Source organism: Lepidothrix coronata, unplaced genomic scaffold (assembly GCF_001604755.1).
Source record: "Lepidothrix coronata isolate B3197 unplaced genomic scaffold, Lepidothrix_coronata-1.0 Scaffold103, whole genome shotgun sequence".
NCBI classification, from domain to species: domain Eukaryota; kingdom Metazoa; phylum Chordata; class Aves; order Passeriformes; family Pipridae; genus Lepidothrix; species Lepidothrix coronata.
In genome coordinates, this window is record NW_016690283.1 from 2,538,706 (window position 1) to 2,555,049 (window position 16,344).

The following is a 16,344-nucleotide window of genomic DNA, read 5'->3' on the forward strand; positions in this document are numbered from 1 at the left end:
GAGCACAACAGGGTTGTTCTGTTCCTTGTCTGGGGTGACTCAAGTGCCAGGTTGCTCTCTATGTGCCCAAAGAAGCATGTGAATGCACCACAGTGCAGGACCAAGCAGAGCTGAGGCACAAACCTTGTTCTCAAGGGTTAATGTCTCTATTTCACTTACATAGACCAGATCAAAGGAAAAAAAAAAGAATATGCCAGAACTGGTGGTGCCAGTTTTATGGGTACTATAAATGAAATATCTTAGTGGGTACATATGTTATTTAGAAACAGAAGTTTTATATATGGCGGTACTTTAGGTGATAGAAAAAAACAGAAGGAATACACAAAGAGAGAATTTATTACATTTAAGAGGTGCCAGACAAACATGACCCATACACCAAGCAATGGAAAGGTAAAGGCAGCAATTAATAGCCCAGCTGGACAACTTGTGCAGCTCTCCTCTTTGTTTTGGACTCTAGCAAGAGCTTTTCTTTTTGTTCCTTTTCCTTGGTATTCACTTCTTGCTTTTTGTCTACTGCTTCTGGTTGTCAGTTCTAAATCACGGATCTGAAAATAGGAGAAAAGCAACTAAGTGGCACAAAACCAGAAGAGACAGGAACAGAAGAGATAGGAGTAGCAGGATAGCCAGAACTGGAGAGACCAGCAGAGATGGAAGTGCCATGGGCCGCTGACATTTCTTGGTAATTACCAAAGCTATTGCTGGGCACAAGCACAAAACCAGTTCTTCTGAAACTCAAGCCTTGCTGCAACTTTATTTTGCCCTCCAAGCTAAATTCTCTGAAGGGGCGGAGAATGACTAGGTTAGGAGGCTCAGGGTTAATCCTGCAGGCTCATGACAAAGCAATATCATGAAGCAAAATATTAAGAAGCCCGAGGGATGCAAGGAGGAAATTCAAGATAGCAACAAAGGGCTAAGGAGTCATCCCTGGCTTTCCTGCAAAGGCAAATCTATTTAAGTTTAGCATAAGCTTATATTCTTTTACAAAGCTTGTCTTGTTTGCGAGTCTCAAAAGGGAATCTTTCTGCTCTGAAGAAGAGCACACAATTCACAAGCTTGTGGAAGTTTGCAATCTATTTAAAAGCTTTGCTCTTGAAGAAGAAAACAACTTTGTCTTTTCAGGCCGTGCAAAGGCTTTAGACTTCTTTCCCTGAGAGGAACAAGGATTTTGTTCTACCAGAGGGGAAGGAAGTGTCTTGGGAAGGCAGACAAAACTGCTACGTGATGCTGGGACGCTGGCTGGAGTTCAACACCTAAAGGTAGAGATCAAAGAGGCTTGGCAGGTATCACATCTGCTAGATCACTGTACTTATTTAGCACACCCAGTATTTAGGTGGATCCTTAGAAGATATTTAGGCATTTAAATCTCATGGTTCACAATGAGACTTCTGGCTCCTGAATACACTTAAGTGTCTGGACTTCAATGCACAATGCTTACTGATGTGATCTGAAGTGTACAAGGACTGGCTGCAGCACTGTGCAAGGCTGAGGAAGGCTTCTGGAGTGTCTCTGCTGCACATCCACCCAAGGATTTCAGGGCCATTTAAAAATGTGAAGGAAAACCCACCTGGGAGCTAAACAGAGTTACCCTTCTTAGAGATAAGATGATGATGAATTCATTTCCCTGAAGCCTTAAAGCCAGTCAACCTGTGGCACTGCCCAGCTAGAAGCCAGCATACTTGAATTCCAATCCTGCACCTTCATCACACCACCACCACTGTGATTCTACTGTTCTATAAAATGTCAGAATAATTAATCTCATTGAAATCCCACTAGCAATTTACTCCTTCCACTCCATAGTATCAAACCTAAAAAATGTGTACAATGTTTTTGTTACCCTAGCACTACTCTAGCAATAATAGATAACAATAAAAAAAAAACCCTGAGGCCAACGTGCAAGGAAAGGAAAAAAAAAAAAGAATGGGGGAAAAAAAAAGACAGAGGCAAACAGGCAGAAAGATACAGCAACAAAGTCACATGCTCCCACATGAGTTTGGACCCTCAAATGTCCCTTTCAACTTTGCTCACAGCTGGCTGCTTCCATCCTGATGTTCCCTTTTTAAATTAATTCTAGCAGGCTATTAGAGGCCCTTGCACAGAGAATATTGTAAAAGTCTAAAGGAGTTTATTTCTATTTTGTTTTGGGGCTTTTTATTTTTACCTCTTTATCTCCTAATTCCAAATTCCTGAATTCATAACTATTAGGAATGTTTATTATTGAATTACATAACACACAGATCAGAAAATAAAGCTGTGATAGCTCTATGACCAAGCCAAACTCCAACCCCCTCAAGTTCTGCCATTTCCTGTAGAACAGTTATGATGCTCTTCAATCACTGAGAGCTCAGAAAACCAAAATAATCAGGACCTAGAATTAATACTCAAAGAGTCCAAAACTAGCTTTAAGCATAGTATAACTCTCCCCTATATTTGCTGTATGTATATGCACTTGTTACCTTCCTTCTACTTGCAACACTAAGTTGCAGCCATAGGAGTCCAAATGGCAGGGGGTGTTTGCTCCTTCAGAACCAATCCAAAGCGTGCTCTCTTTTCCACTTCTTCCAGGAAAACCAAAGTCAGACCACCTTATATCCTACAGCAACAAAAAGGTTATATATGTAAGCTGTTGAACTGATTCACGTCCTACCCTCAGTTCTCAGTCTCCCATCTTCTCCTTCCATTGCTCAGTCACTCCTTATCCACTGCAGCTGTTGATCCTTGGTGGGGTTCTGGAGCATGCATGGCCTGTGCCCCTTCCTCCAAAATTATCCTCTCTAGCAGCACTTCTTCTGCTGACTTTCTTCTTATGACTACACAACCTCCTAGATCTCTGTCTCCAGTTCTCATCCCTCCCTTTCACATCACTCAAGTTACCCCTTTGCTTTACAGAAGGACTGTCCAAATGCTCATGGCCACATCGGGCTTGTTGTCCTTTTCAAACACTTCTTTTTAACTTTCTCCTCTCTTAACCATCCACTCAAGCTCAGGATTCATTTTAGAAAAATTCTGATACATGGCATTTAAAAAAGAATGAAAGAAAGAAAGTAAAGAAAAATCCCTATTCCCTTTTCAAACCAATTTGATAATGCACGTGGCACATTTGCTCTCTCTTTGCTTCTATCTCAGCTTTCTCCACGTACTCTGGGAACACACAGACTTTACCCCATCTCTGACCCCGTGTTATGCTGCTTTTTAAAAGTTTTCTTATTATTTAATGGACACATTTGCAACTGCAGAGACAGTGAACTTGAAACAACTTGACTACGTGGCGAGAAAGGGCAGAACAGGCATGCATATGTTACGAACACAGTCCTGGAGCCTTCCCGTCTGTTGATCCTCCCACAACCAATCCCTTGGGGACGATGAGGCACAGCGAGGTATTTTTCAAACAGTCCAAGAGTTTTGCAGAATGGTTCTGGACAGCTTGGATAAAGCTCTCCCATGTTTCTACAGCTCACCCTGCCACCTGCAGGGCCTGATCATTTGTTTATTGGAAAGCACTTGAAGTATACTGGCCAGAGATATTGGTGCCTTTTGGCTGGAGCCCCAGACTGAGCCACAGGAAACAGAAATTAAACTACTGGCTTCCTGATGGTCTTGGGCAAATCACTTCATCTCTGAGCTTTACTTTTCCTTTCTTGAAAAGGAAGATAATGGTATTTGTTCCATTTCAGTAGAGCACTTTGGGGTCATTCACTTCACCTGACTTTAGTAACCTAACTTAAGCTTGGCTCCTGCTGTAGTCAAAGCACTCTCAATCACACCTTGGAAAAGCCTCTCCCTTTTTGCCATCTATAAAGAGAAAATAGGAGTCTGGCCTCCTAATTTAAGCATGTAAGCTAGCTGCTTGCAGACAGTGGATGACTGTCCTTTTTCAAGATCTAGGGATGAGGCAAACTAAAGCTAGACATTATGAGGATAACTTTACCATGACTCTGTATCAGGAAACCCTCAAAATGAGCAATAGCCTTCCCAAAAATTAGGTGTTGCTAAAGATTTTGAATTTCAGAGTTATTGATTTTAAAGATATCATTTGAAAAAAAATGCAGAAGCATAATATAAACATTTGTCAAAGACAGTAAAAGATCAAAAAGAAAAAGTTGATCCTATAGATTTCAGCAGCCATAAAATTTAAAATCCAATACAACTATTTCAGTGAAAAAGTTAAGCGTTACACCATCTCTACACTTTAATCTCACACCTAAATAGTTTTTGTATTTTGTTACGATTTAAGTGGGAAGAAAGCACACATAATCAATATTAGATTTAAAAGAACTTTTTCAAAATGTTGCTGCTGTAGTAAATAGTTGAAGCGATTATGGGTAAAATAGTTTTTAACCAATGAACTGAAAAGGAACTGGTAGTATTACTGAAATCTTGTCACAGTGGGTTCCTTTTCTACAATAAAAAACCACAGTAAGAAGAAATGTACTAAAAGGTGTTCCAACCATAACAGATGGCACATTACTTGTGAATTATATTTATTTCATTTGCTGCTTATAATGAAGTTAATCTGTACCCGTATGTCACTTTAAAAGGTCTCATTTCTATTTAAACTTCATGCATGTATCTTGCTTCTGATTTATATCTCAAATTCTGTAATGAAATATCAACTGAACAAAAAACGTAAGATGCTAGATATTGCTCATAGATTAGAATAATGGAATCATTACCTTAGCCCACACAACTGTAAATGATAAACAGTGCAATCTAAATTTCAAACAACTTCTAAATGGCCCTATTAATCACTATAAATAACAGTGCAGTTGGCCTTCTTTTCCCCTTCAAATCACCTTACGTAAATCTAAATAAAATCTAGAAAGAAAAAAAGCAGTTATCATCAAATTCACACAAGAATGGAAGAGAATTTCTACAAAGAACTCTTTTGGCTGGTATAAATTGCGTAGCAGTGTTTCAAAAGCCATATGAGTCTGGAACTGATGGATGCATTTCACTCCCATGCCTGTGAAAATGACAGATGACACACACCATATTTGCTTCCATAACACCGTTGATTTTTTTCCTTCCCAGATTCTGCTTTTCAAAAAATCCACGGCATAACCATTACGTGTATCTATTCTAAAACTGCAGTACAATCTGTTGCTTGTTATAGGTCAGGGGATCAGGTTGTGGTATGACACCCGCACAGAAATGCAGTTCCTGGAGCCTTAACTTTATTCTTGAATGGGGGCAAGGGGAAGAAGGAGGTAGGAAAGTTATTGTTTTCTTCAAGTGTGTTTTTAATGACCAAATGAAGCAGCAGGCTGTTGAGGCCTTCTGAGCTGCTATTATCTTGTGCCCTAAAACACAGGAAAATGCTGTCTGTCGAGGCAGTTTAAAAAGAGAAGACCAAGACAGGACCACAGAAAGAGGAAGTCATGCAAAGATCTGGGGAAGCCTGAAACATCCCTGAAGCTCTCGACTTAGTTCAAGAAACATGAACCAGTATCAGTCATACAGCCCAAGTTTATGTGATCCTGACTGTGTTTCAGTGTGCTTAGGAAGGGCAGGAAGAAAGAAAGGCAAGATGATCTCTGTGTTCAAACCACAGAACAATGGGAGATAGTCTGAAAAAAGGCTGATCACTGATAAATACCAATTTTAATGGTATAAAAGAATAAAATACATATAAGGAGTATGGGAAATGCTGACAAAATAATTAATTTGAAGGTGCCTAACAGTTTGTACTCTCTGACATCCCAGTGATACAGTTTTTGCAGGGAAGTACAGATTCCATTTAAATCTTTCAAAGTATAGAAATTAATAAGGCTTCATTTACTACTCTTTTCTTGTATCTTTTGAAAATGTACACCTTTTGTATAGCTATCCTTAATTTTGCCTGCTTACAATTTGCAAGGAGAAGTAGCAGGAATGTAGATGAACCAATACATAGAAATTGCAGATAGACACAGAGAAAATAAAATACCCCAGGTAGGTGTCCTGCATTCGGTAATTACCATAGATTACGTACTTCCATGTATTTTACTGTCTTCACAGAAAATAGAGGTATAATAATGCTGCAGACTCAGACTCCTCCTCACAAACAGTTAGTCTAAATACATTAAGGAAAGGAACTGTGCTACTTGAGAAAATGAGCCACAAGCCAAAACATGGAGCAAAACCATGTTACAGCCCTGTTGCTACAAGCAAACACATGCCATCAAATCCTCTCTCCTGAGTGAAGCTGTTAATTCGGGCACCATTCAGGTACCAGGTGGATCTGGGGCAGCAGCAGGGTCTCAAGTTTGCAATATGCCAGGCCTGCCAGCTGCCTTTCCTCTCTACTCTCTTTTCCTACTTCATGTTCCTACCTTCAGCAGAGGTGCAGAGGTGGTGTTCATTTGCCGAGATCACACACACGACTGGGTGCTCCCCAAGCCTGCTCAGTCACAAAATGGTGCTGGGCTAAATGGGAAGGAGAGTACTGCCAATCTGGTAGCTGGTTTTGTCACTTGGGGTGTTGCTTTTAAACTTATAAGGAGATACAGAATTGTAGATGGCTGCCACTTGGTACTAGTTCTCCACTAGCCTGCCAGCCAAAAGCTTTTATTTCAAAATTTTAAAATAAACGGCCAAAGGAGCAGAGCGGGGATAGCAGTAGAGGTTTCAGAAACTACACCAGACAATTTGCAATGGTTAAACTCAGAAGAGATAATATTAATGGTTTACCTGGAAGATTTCTGGCTTGTCTTCAAATATCCTGGCAATGTATTTGTAGTCAGCGTAAGCCCAGTATTTCGAGGAATCGTAACAACTGAATGGTCCAGAGAGACAAGAAGGCTGCCCACAGCTCCAAGCCAAGAACTCTTCAAGTGTAGCCTCCACGTAGCTACACCTGGTTTCAAACTGGGGAACTAGAGCAACAAAAGGAAAGCCCAATATTACATGGGCATTGAGTACAGAAGCAGTAAAAATAATACACAGTTTGTCTCTCAGCTCTGGTTAAATGCAACATGAGAGATGAAGAGGGACTAGGTGGTTTGACTATGGTCAATAAAATGGTTCTCATCACCTAACTCAAAATTAAAGTCTGAGACTATTGCTTTTTCATTAAGGTTTAAGTGAATGACTGTTACCTTGAACTTGCTGTGAGACAAAAGCACACCAATAGTTACTGTTGTTCTTCAGCACAGTAACTCAATAATACGCCCAAGTTCCCTAAACAACTTCGCTTCATCTCCCTTCCTAAGTGGGAGCTGCAAACTATTTGTGTACTCTTTATTTTGTCTCCATGGATTTATGCAGATGGACATGTTCATCTCACCCTTTCCCTAAAGCAATAACCAAACCAGCATGGTAAGTATAGAAAGTAAATTATGGAACCACACACGTGCTGCCAATGATCCATCTAAAATGCTGTGTGCCCTTATTTTTCATTTGGGACTGACAAAAGCATATTGCAGTGTTCTTGGCAGACACAAAAAGTATTTACCAGCAGTGTTTTGCTCCCATCATGCTTTGGTCAGGCTGACTGATACAGCCTTACAGCTCAAGGTCAGGTCACTTGGAAGTTCTACAAGATAACCCACATCACAGTATACTTTAATTGCACTTAATCAAAGATCCTCATTTCCCACAGCCACTAATCGTGCCAGCTTCAAAGAGACATCCAATGTTAAAAAAAATATTACTTTACTATAACTACTACTGGGGAAAAATTACTGCAGCCTGCATGAATGACAATGACAGAGCTGCAATTTAACCTTGTGTAACTTGCACAGAGCTGCACAGAAATGGGATCCTTTCACTATTGTGCAGCAGCAGCAGCTCTTCGTTCTTTACCAGTTTCATTTTGTTACCACAGCAATTCCCATAGAGTATCATACATTTGTTCTTATTCCCTTTGGGCAGGAAAACAGCTTTTATAAACCTTTATCACTATTATTTTGCTATTTTCCATTGTAGTAGCCTAGGTAGTGGTTTCCTTCCCCACACTATCAAATCATTAACTAAAAGTGTCAGATAAGCCTCGCTTATTCAGCAACCCATAACCTGGGTCTGTGCAGTAGAAAGGCTCCCTACCTAAGGGCTGCATACAAGTCATATAAATTACCTGCAATAACCAAAAACCTCTATATCTGATCCTGTGTCTGTGTTGCAGTCCCTCTCCTGATACCCAGTTATTAATGCAATGCACATCATTTTACTAAGAGATGGTCTGAGGGAAAAATTAGATAAAAGACACAAGCACTACTTGAAGGTGGCTCTGTAGCTGTATTACTTTTATGAGAACAAAGAGTGCTTAGGACACTGCCTATTTTCCAAGATAACTCAGGAGCAAATGTTTTAAAGGCAAGAAACATGCTCTTTCTACCTCACAGTCTCTTTCACTCTGAGGTTCATTAAAAAAAAATCCAACTATGAAATGCAAGACTGTCTTGTAGGATACAATCTCCTTGGGACAGGGTTCTTGCTTTGATTTATAACTTGTTCAGTATCAAGGTGTGCGTGCTTATGGAAAAATAAATAATAATAAAAAACATATTCAGGCAATCTAAAGATTGCTTAGATGAGCTTGTAGGCTGCAACAAGGGTGAAAATGTTAGCAATGAGCAACTAAAAGCAAGAACATTATTAACCATTTTGCTAATACTTAATGACTAAAAGCTGAAGGTGTTTTGTAATTGACAAATTGCAGATTTAGCCATGCAAGTCTAAAGTAGGCTGCCAGTTCTGTCTGATGTCATGGTATCTGAAGGCATAACAGTCCTCCTGTCTCCCACTTAATGCAACAGATTGAAACACAGGGAGAAAGAGAGGGAAAAAATGGTTTCTCAAGAAGCAGTTCCCCTCCTTAGTTAAGGTCTGGACCTGACAGACACCAACTCCTGTTTTTCTCAGGAAGAGCGTTTGCGATGTATACTAAGGCAAATGTAGGGGGAAAAAAGCATAATAGCCTGAGAAAATACCTAAAACTCCAGTAAGAATGCAAGTGAAATATCTCCTCCATTTCTTTAAAGAAAACCAAACATCTATTCACAGCTGCTGGGGAATTACAATTATTTAAACAAATAATCCAAGCAAGAAATAGCCATTTCATACTATAACAAAGCACAGGCATACTCACAAACAAAAAAACTGGCCATCCACATCCAACTCCAATAACCACCTCAAATCTCAGCTTTATGCAACATTTAATCACTGTGCAGCATTTGTACTGTATTTTCAGCCTCCTATTCAGCTACTGAGTCTACAACCACCTTTACATCCCCCCTATATCAAACCTCAGGGGCCTGAGTTCTTCTGCCATCCTTAGTGATAAAACCTCTTGGGCAGATGATCAACTTGCAGCCCTTTTCTAACCAGCTGCATATCTGACAGCATCAGCTCTATCCAGCATCAATAACAGAAATTTCCTCCAGAGATCTTGTGACTCATAAACTGATCAGCATGACAACTTCTTGTTCTCTCCAGCTTCTCCACAGTAAACTCATTGTTTATTCATTTTACTCTACAACCACAGAAAATGGTCAAAATAAGAAATGGCCGCACACAGAAATCAGTTCTGTGTAAGCTTTCTTCTTACTTTGTACTTGCTGATGTGCTCCAGGTAGCCATCAGATAGATGGGCTATAATGCTGCATTTCCTCTGTCAGAAACTAGACTTCTGCAGCTTTTGCCCACCCTTTATCCCACATGAGAAAAACAAATCTTTTAGCGTGGCTGGAACTAGATGGATAGGGATTTCCTGATTAATAGCGCCTTCATTGTTGTTGTAATGAATGCTGGTATTCTCTCTGGAGGTATCTTATCTCTGTCAATGCTTAATGCTCTGATTGTATTTTTTTCCCCCTCTTATAGACACATACTGTTTAACCTGTGTAATCAGACAGAATACTATCAAACGCACAAACTTAGGTAGGTACAAATAATTCACACAAATAATACTGCTAGCTCCCATACCTTCCATGTTTCAAATGTGCCTTCCACATTCACAAGCCTTAAGAAATTAAAAACCTGCAAAAAAGGCAAATACAAAATCCACACAACTCCCATCCAGTTGCCCCATTTGCAATTCTCACTTTTTTATATTAAGGAATATTCAGTTTGGGAATCCCATCCAGGCTGCAGATGTGGAACTAAGGAAAGATGAGAAATCGCTATAGTAAGAGGTTTCAAGTAATTTTGGTTCTTCCAGATGAACCTCATAGCTCAAATAACCTCAGAAACTGTGAAGGAACCATTCCAGAGTGACACCAAAATGTACCTACATGTTAGGAGAATGGCTTTTTTTTTCCTGTTTCCAACACAGTGGCAGGAGTGGTCCCATCTAGTCTTAAGGGAATAAATCTATTGTAAACATGGAAGGAATATTCAGAAAGAGATCAATATGATTTTATTTGTATTTTTCTGTTGTTCTCCCTAACCACATGACTGCTACTGTTTCATCTAGGAAAGTTAGCATGAAGAATGATAAGAAAGAGAGGCCCTCATTAAAAAATAGTGTTAAGCATTCAAGAGTGAGATCAACCATCTTCCAAATGACAGTGGCACATGAAATGTATTGCATTATTTCAGACTTTGAGATGGCTTGGATAATGGCTTCACTAATATATCCTTACAATGCAAATTTTTTATAGCATCACAGGTCTCATTCAGCTACAATATAACCCCCGAAGGCTGTACCCATCTTCTTGAAGACAATTCTAGCTCACATTAGCATATAATGGAGATTCCTGGAGACAAAGTCATTGCTGCATAGGGATTGATGCCTTTAGGAAAAAGAAAAATGCAGATAGATGCTTCAAGATATAAATGCCAATTTCAATCCACACTATATCCCTAGTGACTACAAGTTATTGTTAAGTGATGCCTCTTATTTACTTAGCATCAATCCGTGACTTAGCCACATAACACTCTATCAATCCCATCAGAAACTTTCCCAGCTGGCATACCCATTTGGCTCTCAAAGAGTGCCTACTAATTAATGGAGAGTAGGACCAAAATTATGCTTTTACCTGGTAGGCCTTGTGTGTTACAACTGACATATTAACAAGGTATCAAAGAAAATGTCATATATGTATATACGTGACACCTTCCCTATCAGCAATGGGATGCCTTCCACGTGTAGTGCAAGAACTGGTTGGTACCTCACTGAACCACAGAGATATTGCCATGAAGATGTGTACCAATGTATTAATTCTACACCTCAGTTATCCCAACTGTAGAAAGCGAATAAATAACATCTGTTTTCCCAGGAATGGCACAGGAATCATCAATCCATGCCCATAAAATGATTTGAAATCCTAACATGCCAGGCATTTTCCCTCTAACACTTCTGTTTCACCACCCACTTCTCTTGCAAAAATTGAACATGCAATAACATGGTCATGATGCTGTGAAGAAAGCAAATTTCACACAGTGTTGTTAAGCAAGATAATGTGATGTAATCCTATTACTTTCACTGGAACTGCCAGACCCTCATCTGGAGTCTTTGTGCAGACTCTACATTCCAAGAAAGAGGTAGTCCAACTGAAGAAGGTTAGAAGACTATATAAAGAATAGCTAGGTGAGGTCTAAAACACCATGACTTAGATAGAACATTTTTTAAAAACTGGATTTTTCTGGCCTAAGGAGAAAAAAAATTCTAAAGGGAGCCAGTATGCTTTATAGGCCAAAGGGAGAAAGTGCATGGCAAAATGTATTTTGGCATGCAGTTGCGAGGGCAAAGAATGTACAGGACACAAATAAAGCAATGCAAAACCTTTCAAGTGGCTAGCAGATTGTCACCTTGGAACACATTTCTAGTATCTTCCCTCCCTGGTTTGAAACTCTGTCTGTCCATGGACACATTATGACACACTATTGTAGGGCTACAGACAGAAAAAGTTGTAGTATTTAAAATCAAGTGCAAAAATTGTCTTTCTCTCATGGCATGTTCCTAGATGTCTAGTGAATCTGGGGGGTTACTGGTGAAGTTACTGTACTGGAGTCAAATAATTTTCTCAACACCTTATACTTCTACAGCATCTTTCATCACAGGACACTAAAGTACTGAAAATCACCACAGTCTTATAAAGCCTCAGGAGGAAGGTGCAAATTATCATAATTTTACAGATAAAAATCCCAAGGTAGACTAGCTATTTGGCTAATTCTTTAACACAGTTATGTTTGTGGATATGAAAGCTCAGCTCATGTGAACAATCTAATCATGGGTAAGACTGGACCAAAAATACCACACTACAAAGGAAAACTGAGATGCTTGATTCTTATGTGTTAGTGTTACCCACCAGACTTCCTACTAAGAATAAACACATGAGAAAGAGAAAGGAGAGTTTCACTGCTGGCCAAATTCCATGTCCTAAAAACAGCCTGCAGTGAAAAGCAACACACTAGAGAGTGAACAGTGGCAATGGAAAGGCAAACAATTGCATAACCTAAAAAAGAGAGTTGTGACATTAAGGCCTGTCCACCTCATTCTCACCTAAATCCACCGTCTTCAGTCCTAGCCTAAACTGGATTGTCTTTCCATCCAACATCACAGAAAGGTATTTCACATTCCAGTGCAGGGCTGGCCAGTCACCAACCATGTTACAGAAGACTGCAGGTTGCTGTAGAGACATCACAATTTCCTGGGCTTTCTCAGGAGTAAATGGTTTGACACCTTCACCTATGGAAAGAAAAAAAAAAACAGCTGCAGAGATGTATGATTTATGACACATGAAGTGTTACCTACCATCTCCCACAGCGCAGGAAACGTTAAGAACTAACACCTCCTTTGTTTATGATTGATTTATTACATTCGTAGATTTTTTTAAAGTCAACTTTATACTGCAAACATTGAAAGAACATTCTTACACTAAAGCTTAAAAGCAGTGTATTAGCACACGGAATGTGAAGCAAAAAATAAAAATAGGCACGTGCTTAAAATTTTCACTTGTACCTTAGACAATAAAGCACCACTGTAGCCAAACTGTTTAGAATTAGGCTAACAATAAAACAACCTTGCAAATAATGTCCAGAGTTTAGAGAACATAAATTTTATGAGTTATTCTTTCTGCATGGGATTCTTTCCAAAGTGTAGTGCATTTTCAGAGATAGCAAACCAGCTTCCTGTGCATTTGATTTAAACCAAGGAAGAGTAGCGTAACCAAACCAGCAGGTATTTTTAAAGTGTTTTAAAATTTCATTGACAGAAAACTTACAAAAAGGAAATTGTGCCGATCCAAGAACTAAACTAACCCAAGATCTCCATTTACTCCTTTGCTGTTAGAGATTTATATGCCCCACTGAAACTGTCAAGGTGAAATGCTGGCAACCTTGAATAAACTCAGCACTTACAGAACAACTTTTCTTTAGGGACATATTGAGAAGGAAAATCTGTTTATTTTAAATGGAATAACATAACAGTTCCATAGAGATGAGGAGGTGGACTACAGCTTCAGATCATAAAAAAATCCATTCATTATTTTAACCTCTATTGAAGTTAACTCATCCAGAATCTGTATCTGTAAAATACCTAAGATTTAACACACTGAGTTGATACGTATGGCTCCCTATGACTTCTAGCAGCTTACTTCAAATAAACAAACCAATTCAATCCAATCACTCCATTTAGGGGTCAAATTACGTTCTGGCACGCACAATTAGTTAAATAAATACAGAACAAGAAAATTTCCTTTACTGCTGGGTGCTAATTTTGCCTGTTGCTCCTCCCCATGTGTGGGACAGGTAACGGAGAAGCAGCCAGTCCCACACAGGGAAATTTTTTAATGGTTTCTTTCTTAAGGGTGATGACAGGAGGTAGTTTGGATTTTGGTTTGTTTTCCACAGTTCCTCTCATACGCAGAGCAACACTTGACAGGATGGTGTTGCTGTGACACAGAGATGTCTCTGACACTTGGCCTTCAGTCTCGCGCTCCAGCAACTTGCACAACCAGGACATAAGGAGGCCTCACGGGGACCGTATGTCTCACCATATGGTCTTCCCTGCCCCCGGGAGGGGACTCTGGGGCTTTCCAAGGAATAGGTTAGTATACCTGAGGGAGCAAGTCCAGAGAAGGCAGAGAGACCATCTGCAGACACAAGGGCACGTGCTGGTGCAGCTACCAGGAGCTGGCAGGAGGCACGGTAAGAGGTTAAAGCTCAGCATGTTTCTTTACAGTGATTCTGCTCAAGATCTAAGGCAAGATTCAGTCCAGATCTGAACACTACTAAAGGATTTATAAAACTTCTTCTGTCTTTCACCAGTGCAATTATAATATTGTACAGAGGTGGCTTTCACCATGTGGGAGCTGGCTGGCCTTACCTACCTTTCAGATTTCCCAACTCATAAAATGAAATTATTCCTGCTTAGGTCATGTTTATCACTGCACAGCTGTCTTTTTGACGACTCAATTTTTTGCTTTAAGGGCAGTACATTTAATTATTTTAGAGAATGTAAATCCAAATAAATGCAAGAAACTGGTGACACTTTTTTGGAGGATACTGTAAAGCTGACTTATTACAAAAGCTTCAGGTTTATCCTGTAATTTCACTCAACGATTGGGTTGTGCCACAAAAGCTGAAATTTTACTGGAATAGACAGAAAGGCTCTTTGAAGCCAACTGTTGATTCCATGTGGCTTTCTAATTGGATTTCCACATGCGTATTGTGCTTTTGCAAGATGTGGTTTTAACCACAGTGCATACACAGTGGGCAGGTCAGAGCTCCAGCTACTGGGATTTCAATGCCAAACAACAAAAAAATTAGGCTAAATAGCCTCTCCTCTACTGAATGTTTGTCATGTCACCACCCTTTCTTCAGTTGTAAACCTATTTCCCTATAAAATTTAGAAAGAATGAAAGAGGACAGTCTGTCTTAGTAAGATGCTAATCATTCCTGTCTTCAAACAGTACTAAAATTGTTGCTAAATAAGTAAGTATCTTCTCCTGATATAGATAATCACATACAATACATATCATATAACCCACCGTGAAGTTTGAAATGTTTTACAAAATTTAAAGACTTAAATAAATGTACATCACGGGTTTTTGCAAAGACAAATGGGGATTCTTCCTAAATCTGTGTGAAGAATCTGTAAGCGTCTTGATTCAGTTTTATGTATTCCTTGGTGAGAACAGAGTTAGTTAAACATAATTCTTTCCCTATAATATTTGCCATGCATATCTAAGTGCCTGCTAGAGAAAAGAGACATGATAAAAGGTAAATATCATATACTACATCAAATAGGCATTACGATAATTTGAAGAACTCTGCTTATGACCAACAGAGATTTCTAATGGAATTATATGCTGCAGGAGTAAGTTAAGAAGTAATTAAAAGATGTATCTGAATACAGAAGACCTTGAAGAGATATTAGCAGAATTATAACTTAAAATGATCTTTTCCTTAGTTATTGTTATTATAGTTTCACAAAGACCTTAAAGGTTGGGCTCTTGCTTCTCAGTATTTCCTAGCCTGAGATGGATGGTAACTGATTCCCAAGCAAAACCTGAGGTTGTATAGCTTATATATAAGCGCATACAGTTTGGACACAGATGCGTACAAGTAAAAATGTGTATAAATAAAATGTGTTGCAAAGAAGCAAAATATCCATTGCACATCTTGGGCTTTAAATATGAAATTCCTAGGGGAGATTGGGTAGCCAGAAAGAATTGAAATGCATATTCCCTTTCAAAAGAAAAGCTCTGTGGGAGTCTTCATTTTCTCAGTTGTACTCTGATCCACAAGAGAAAAGGAATACTTTAAATTAGCTCTTTCTATCAGGCTCCACAAATGGTGTGGCTTCACAGCACAAAAGGAAGCAGGAATAATTTGTCTCATGTTTTGACTTTATACAAGGCATGTACAGAATCCAACCAGGAACTGAAAAAATGAACCAAGTTTTAGCTCAGGTTTTGTAACTGTGACAGCTTATATAATTGGCCAAAAACATAGGTGTTCTTTAGAAAGGGAACACATTGCAAAATACGGATCTACCAATTAAAAAAACAAAGCTCTCCAGTCATCTTTACATGAAGTACTGTCAAACATGAAGACTCATCGAGACTTAGCATTGAGGGCAGGTAAAAGAACAGCGATGAATTGGCCAAGTACTCTCCAGTAGACTTTGTGCTCCTAAGAGAAAAAATAATTTAATGTTTCTGATTAACAGTTTTTCTGAATAACTGAATGGGGGTTTGGGAATAAAGAATTTAGCACAGCAGGCAGTCTGTCTAAAAGTGGACTTGATCAAAGTTGTTCAGAAGTTAAATGCACTGTCATTAAAAAGCTAAATGTACTGTCACTCTGTTAAAATAATTTAGCAAATTAGAAGAGTTTATTAGTGCATGGCAGTTGGCTTCTGCCAAAACACCCTGCTGCTTAAATATGAGATTTGAGAGGTATTAAAATTATTTTCTAAAA

General features: G+C 39.1%; 1 protein-coding gene across 4 annotated transcripts in view; it reads right to left on the minus strand.

Moving 5' to 3' along the window:
* The window catches only part of HSPBAP1 (HSPB1 associated protein 1), a 37,015-nt gene that overhangs the window by 12,816 nt on the left and 7,855 nt on the right, over positions 1–16,344 (minus strand). For 3 of the 4 annotated variants that reach the window (XM_017823581.1, XM_017823579.1, XM_017823580.1), the window contains exons 2-4: positions 12,422–12,607; positions 6,667–6,851; positions 2,454–2,590 (exon numbers count right to left, since the gene is read on the minus strand). In XM_017823581.1, the coding sequence (XP_017679070.1) occupies positions 2,454–2,590; positions 6,667–6,851; positions 12,422–12,607 (508 nt within the window). Of the gene's footprint in view, positions 1–2,453; positions 2,591–6,666; positions 6,852–9,900; positions 9,955–12,421; positions 12,608–16,344 lie in introns of those variants that run through there. The other variant, XM_017823582.1, reaches the window with a different exon arrangement.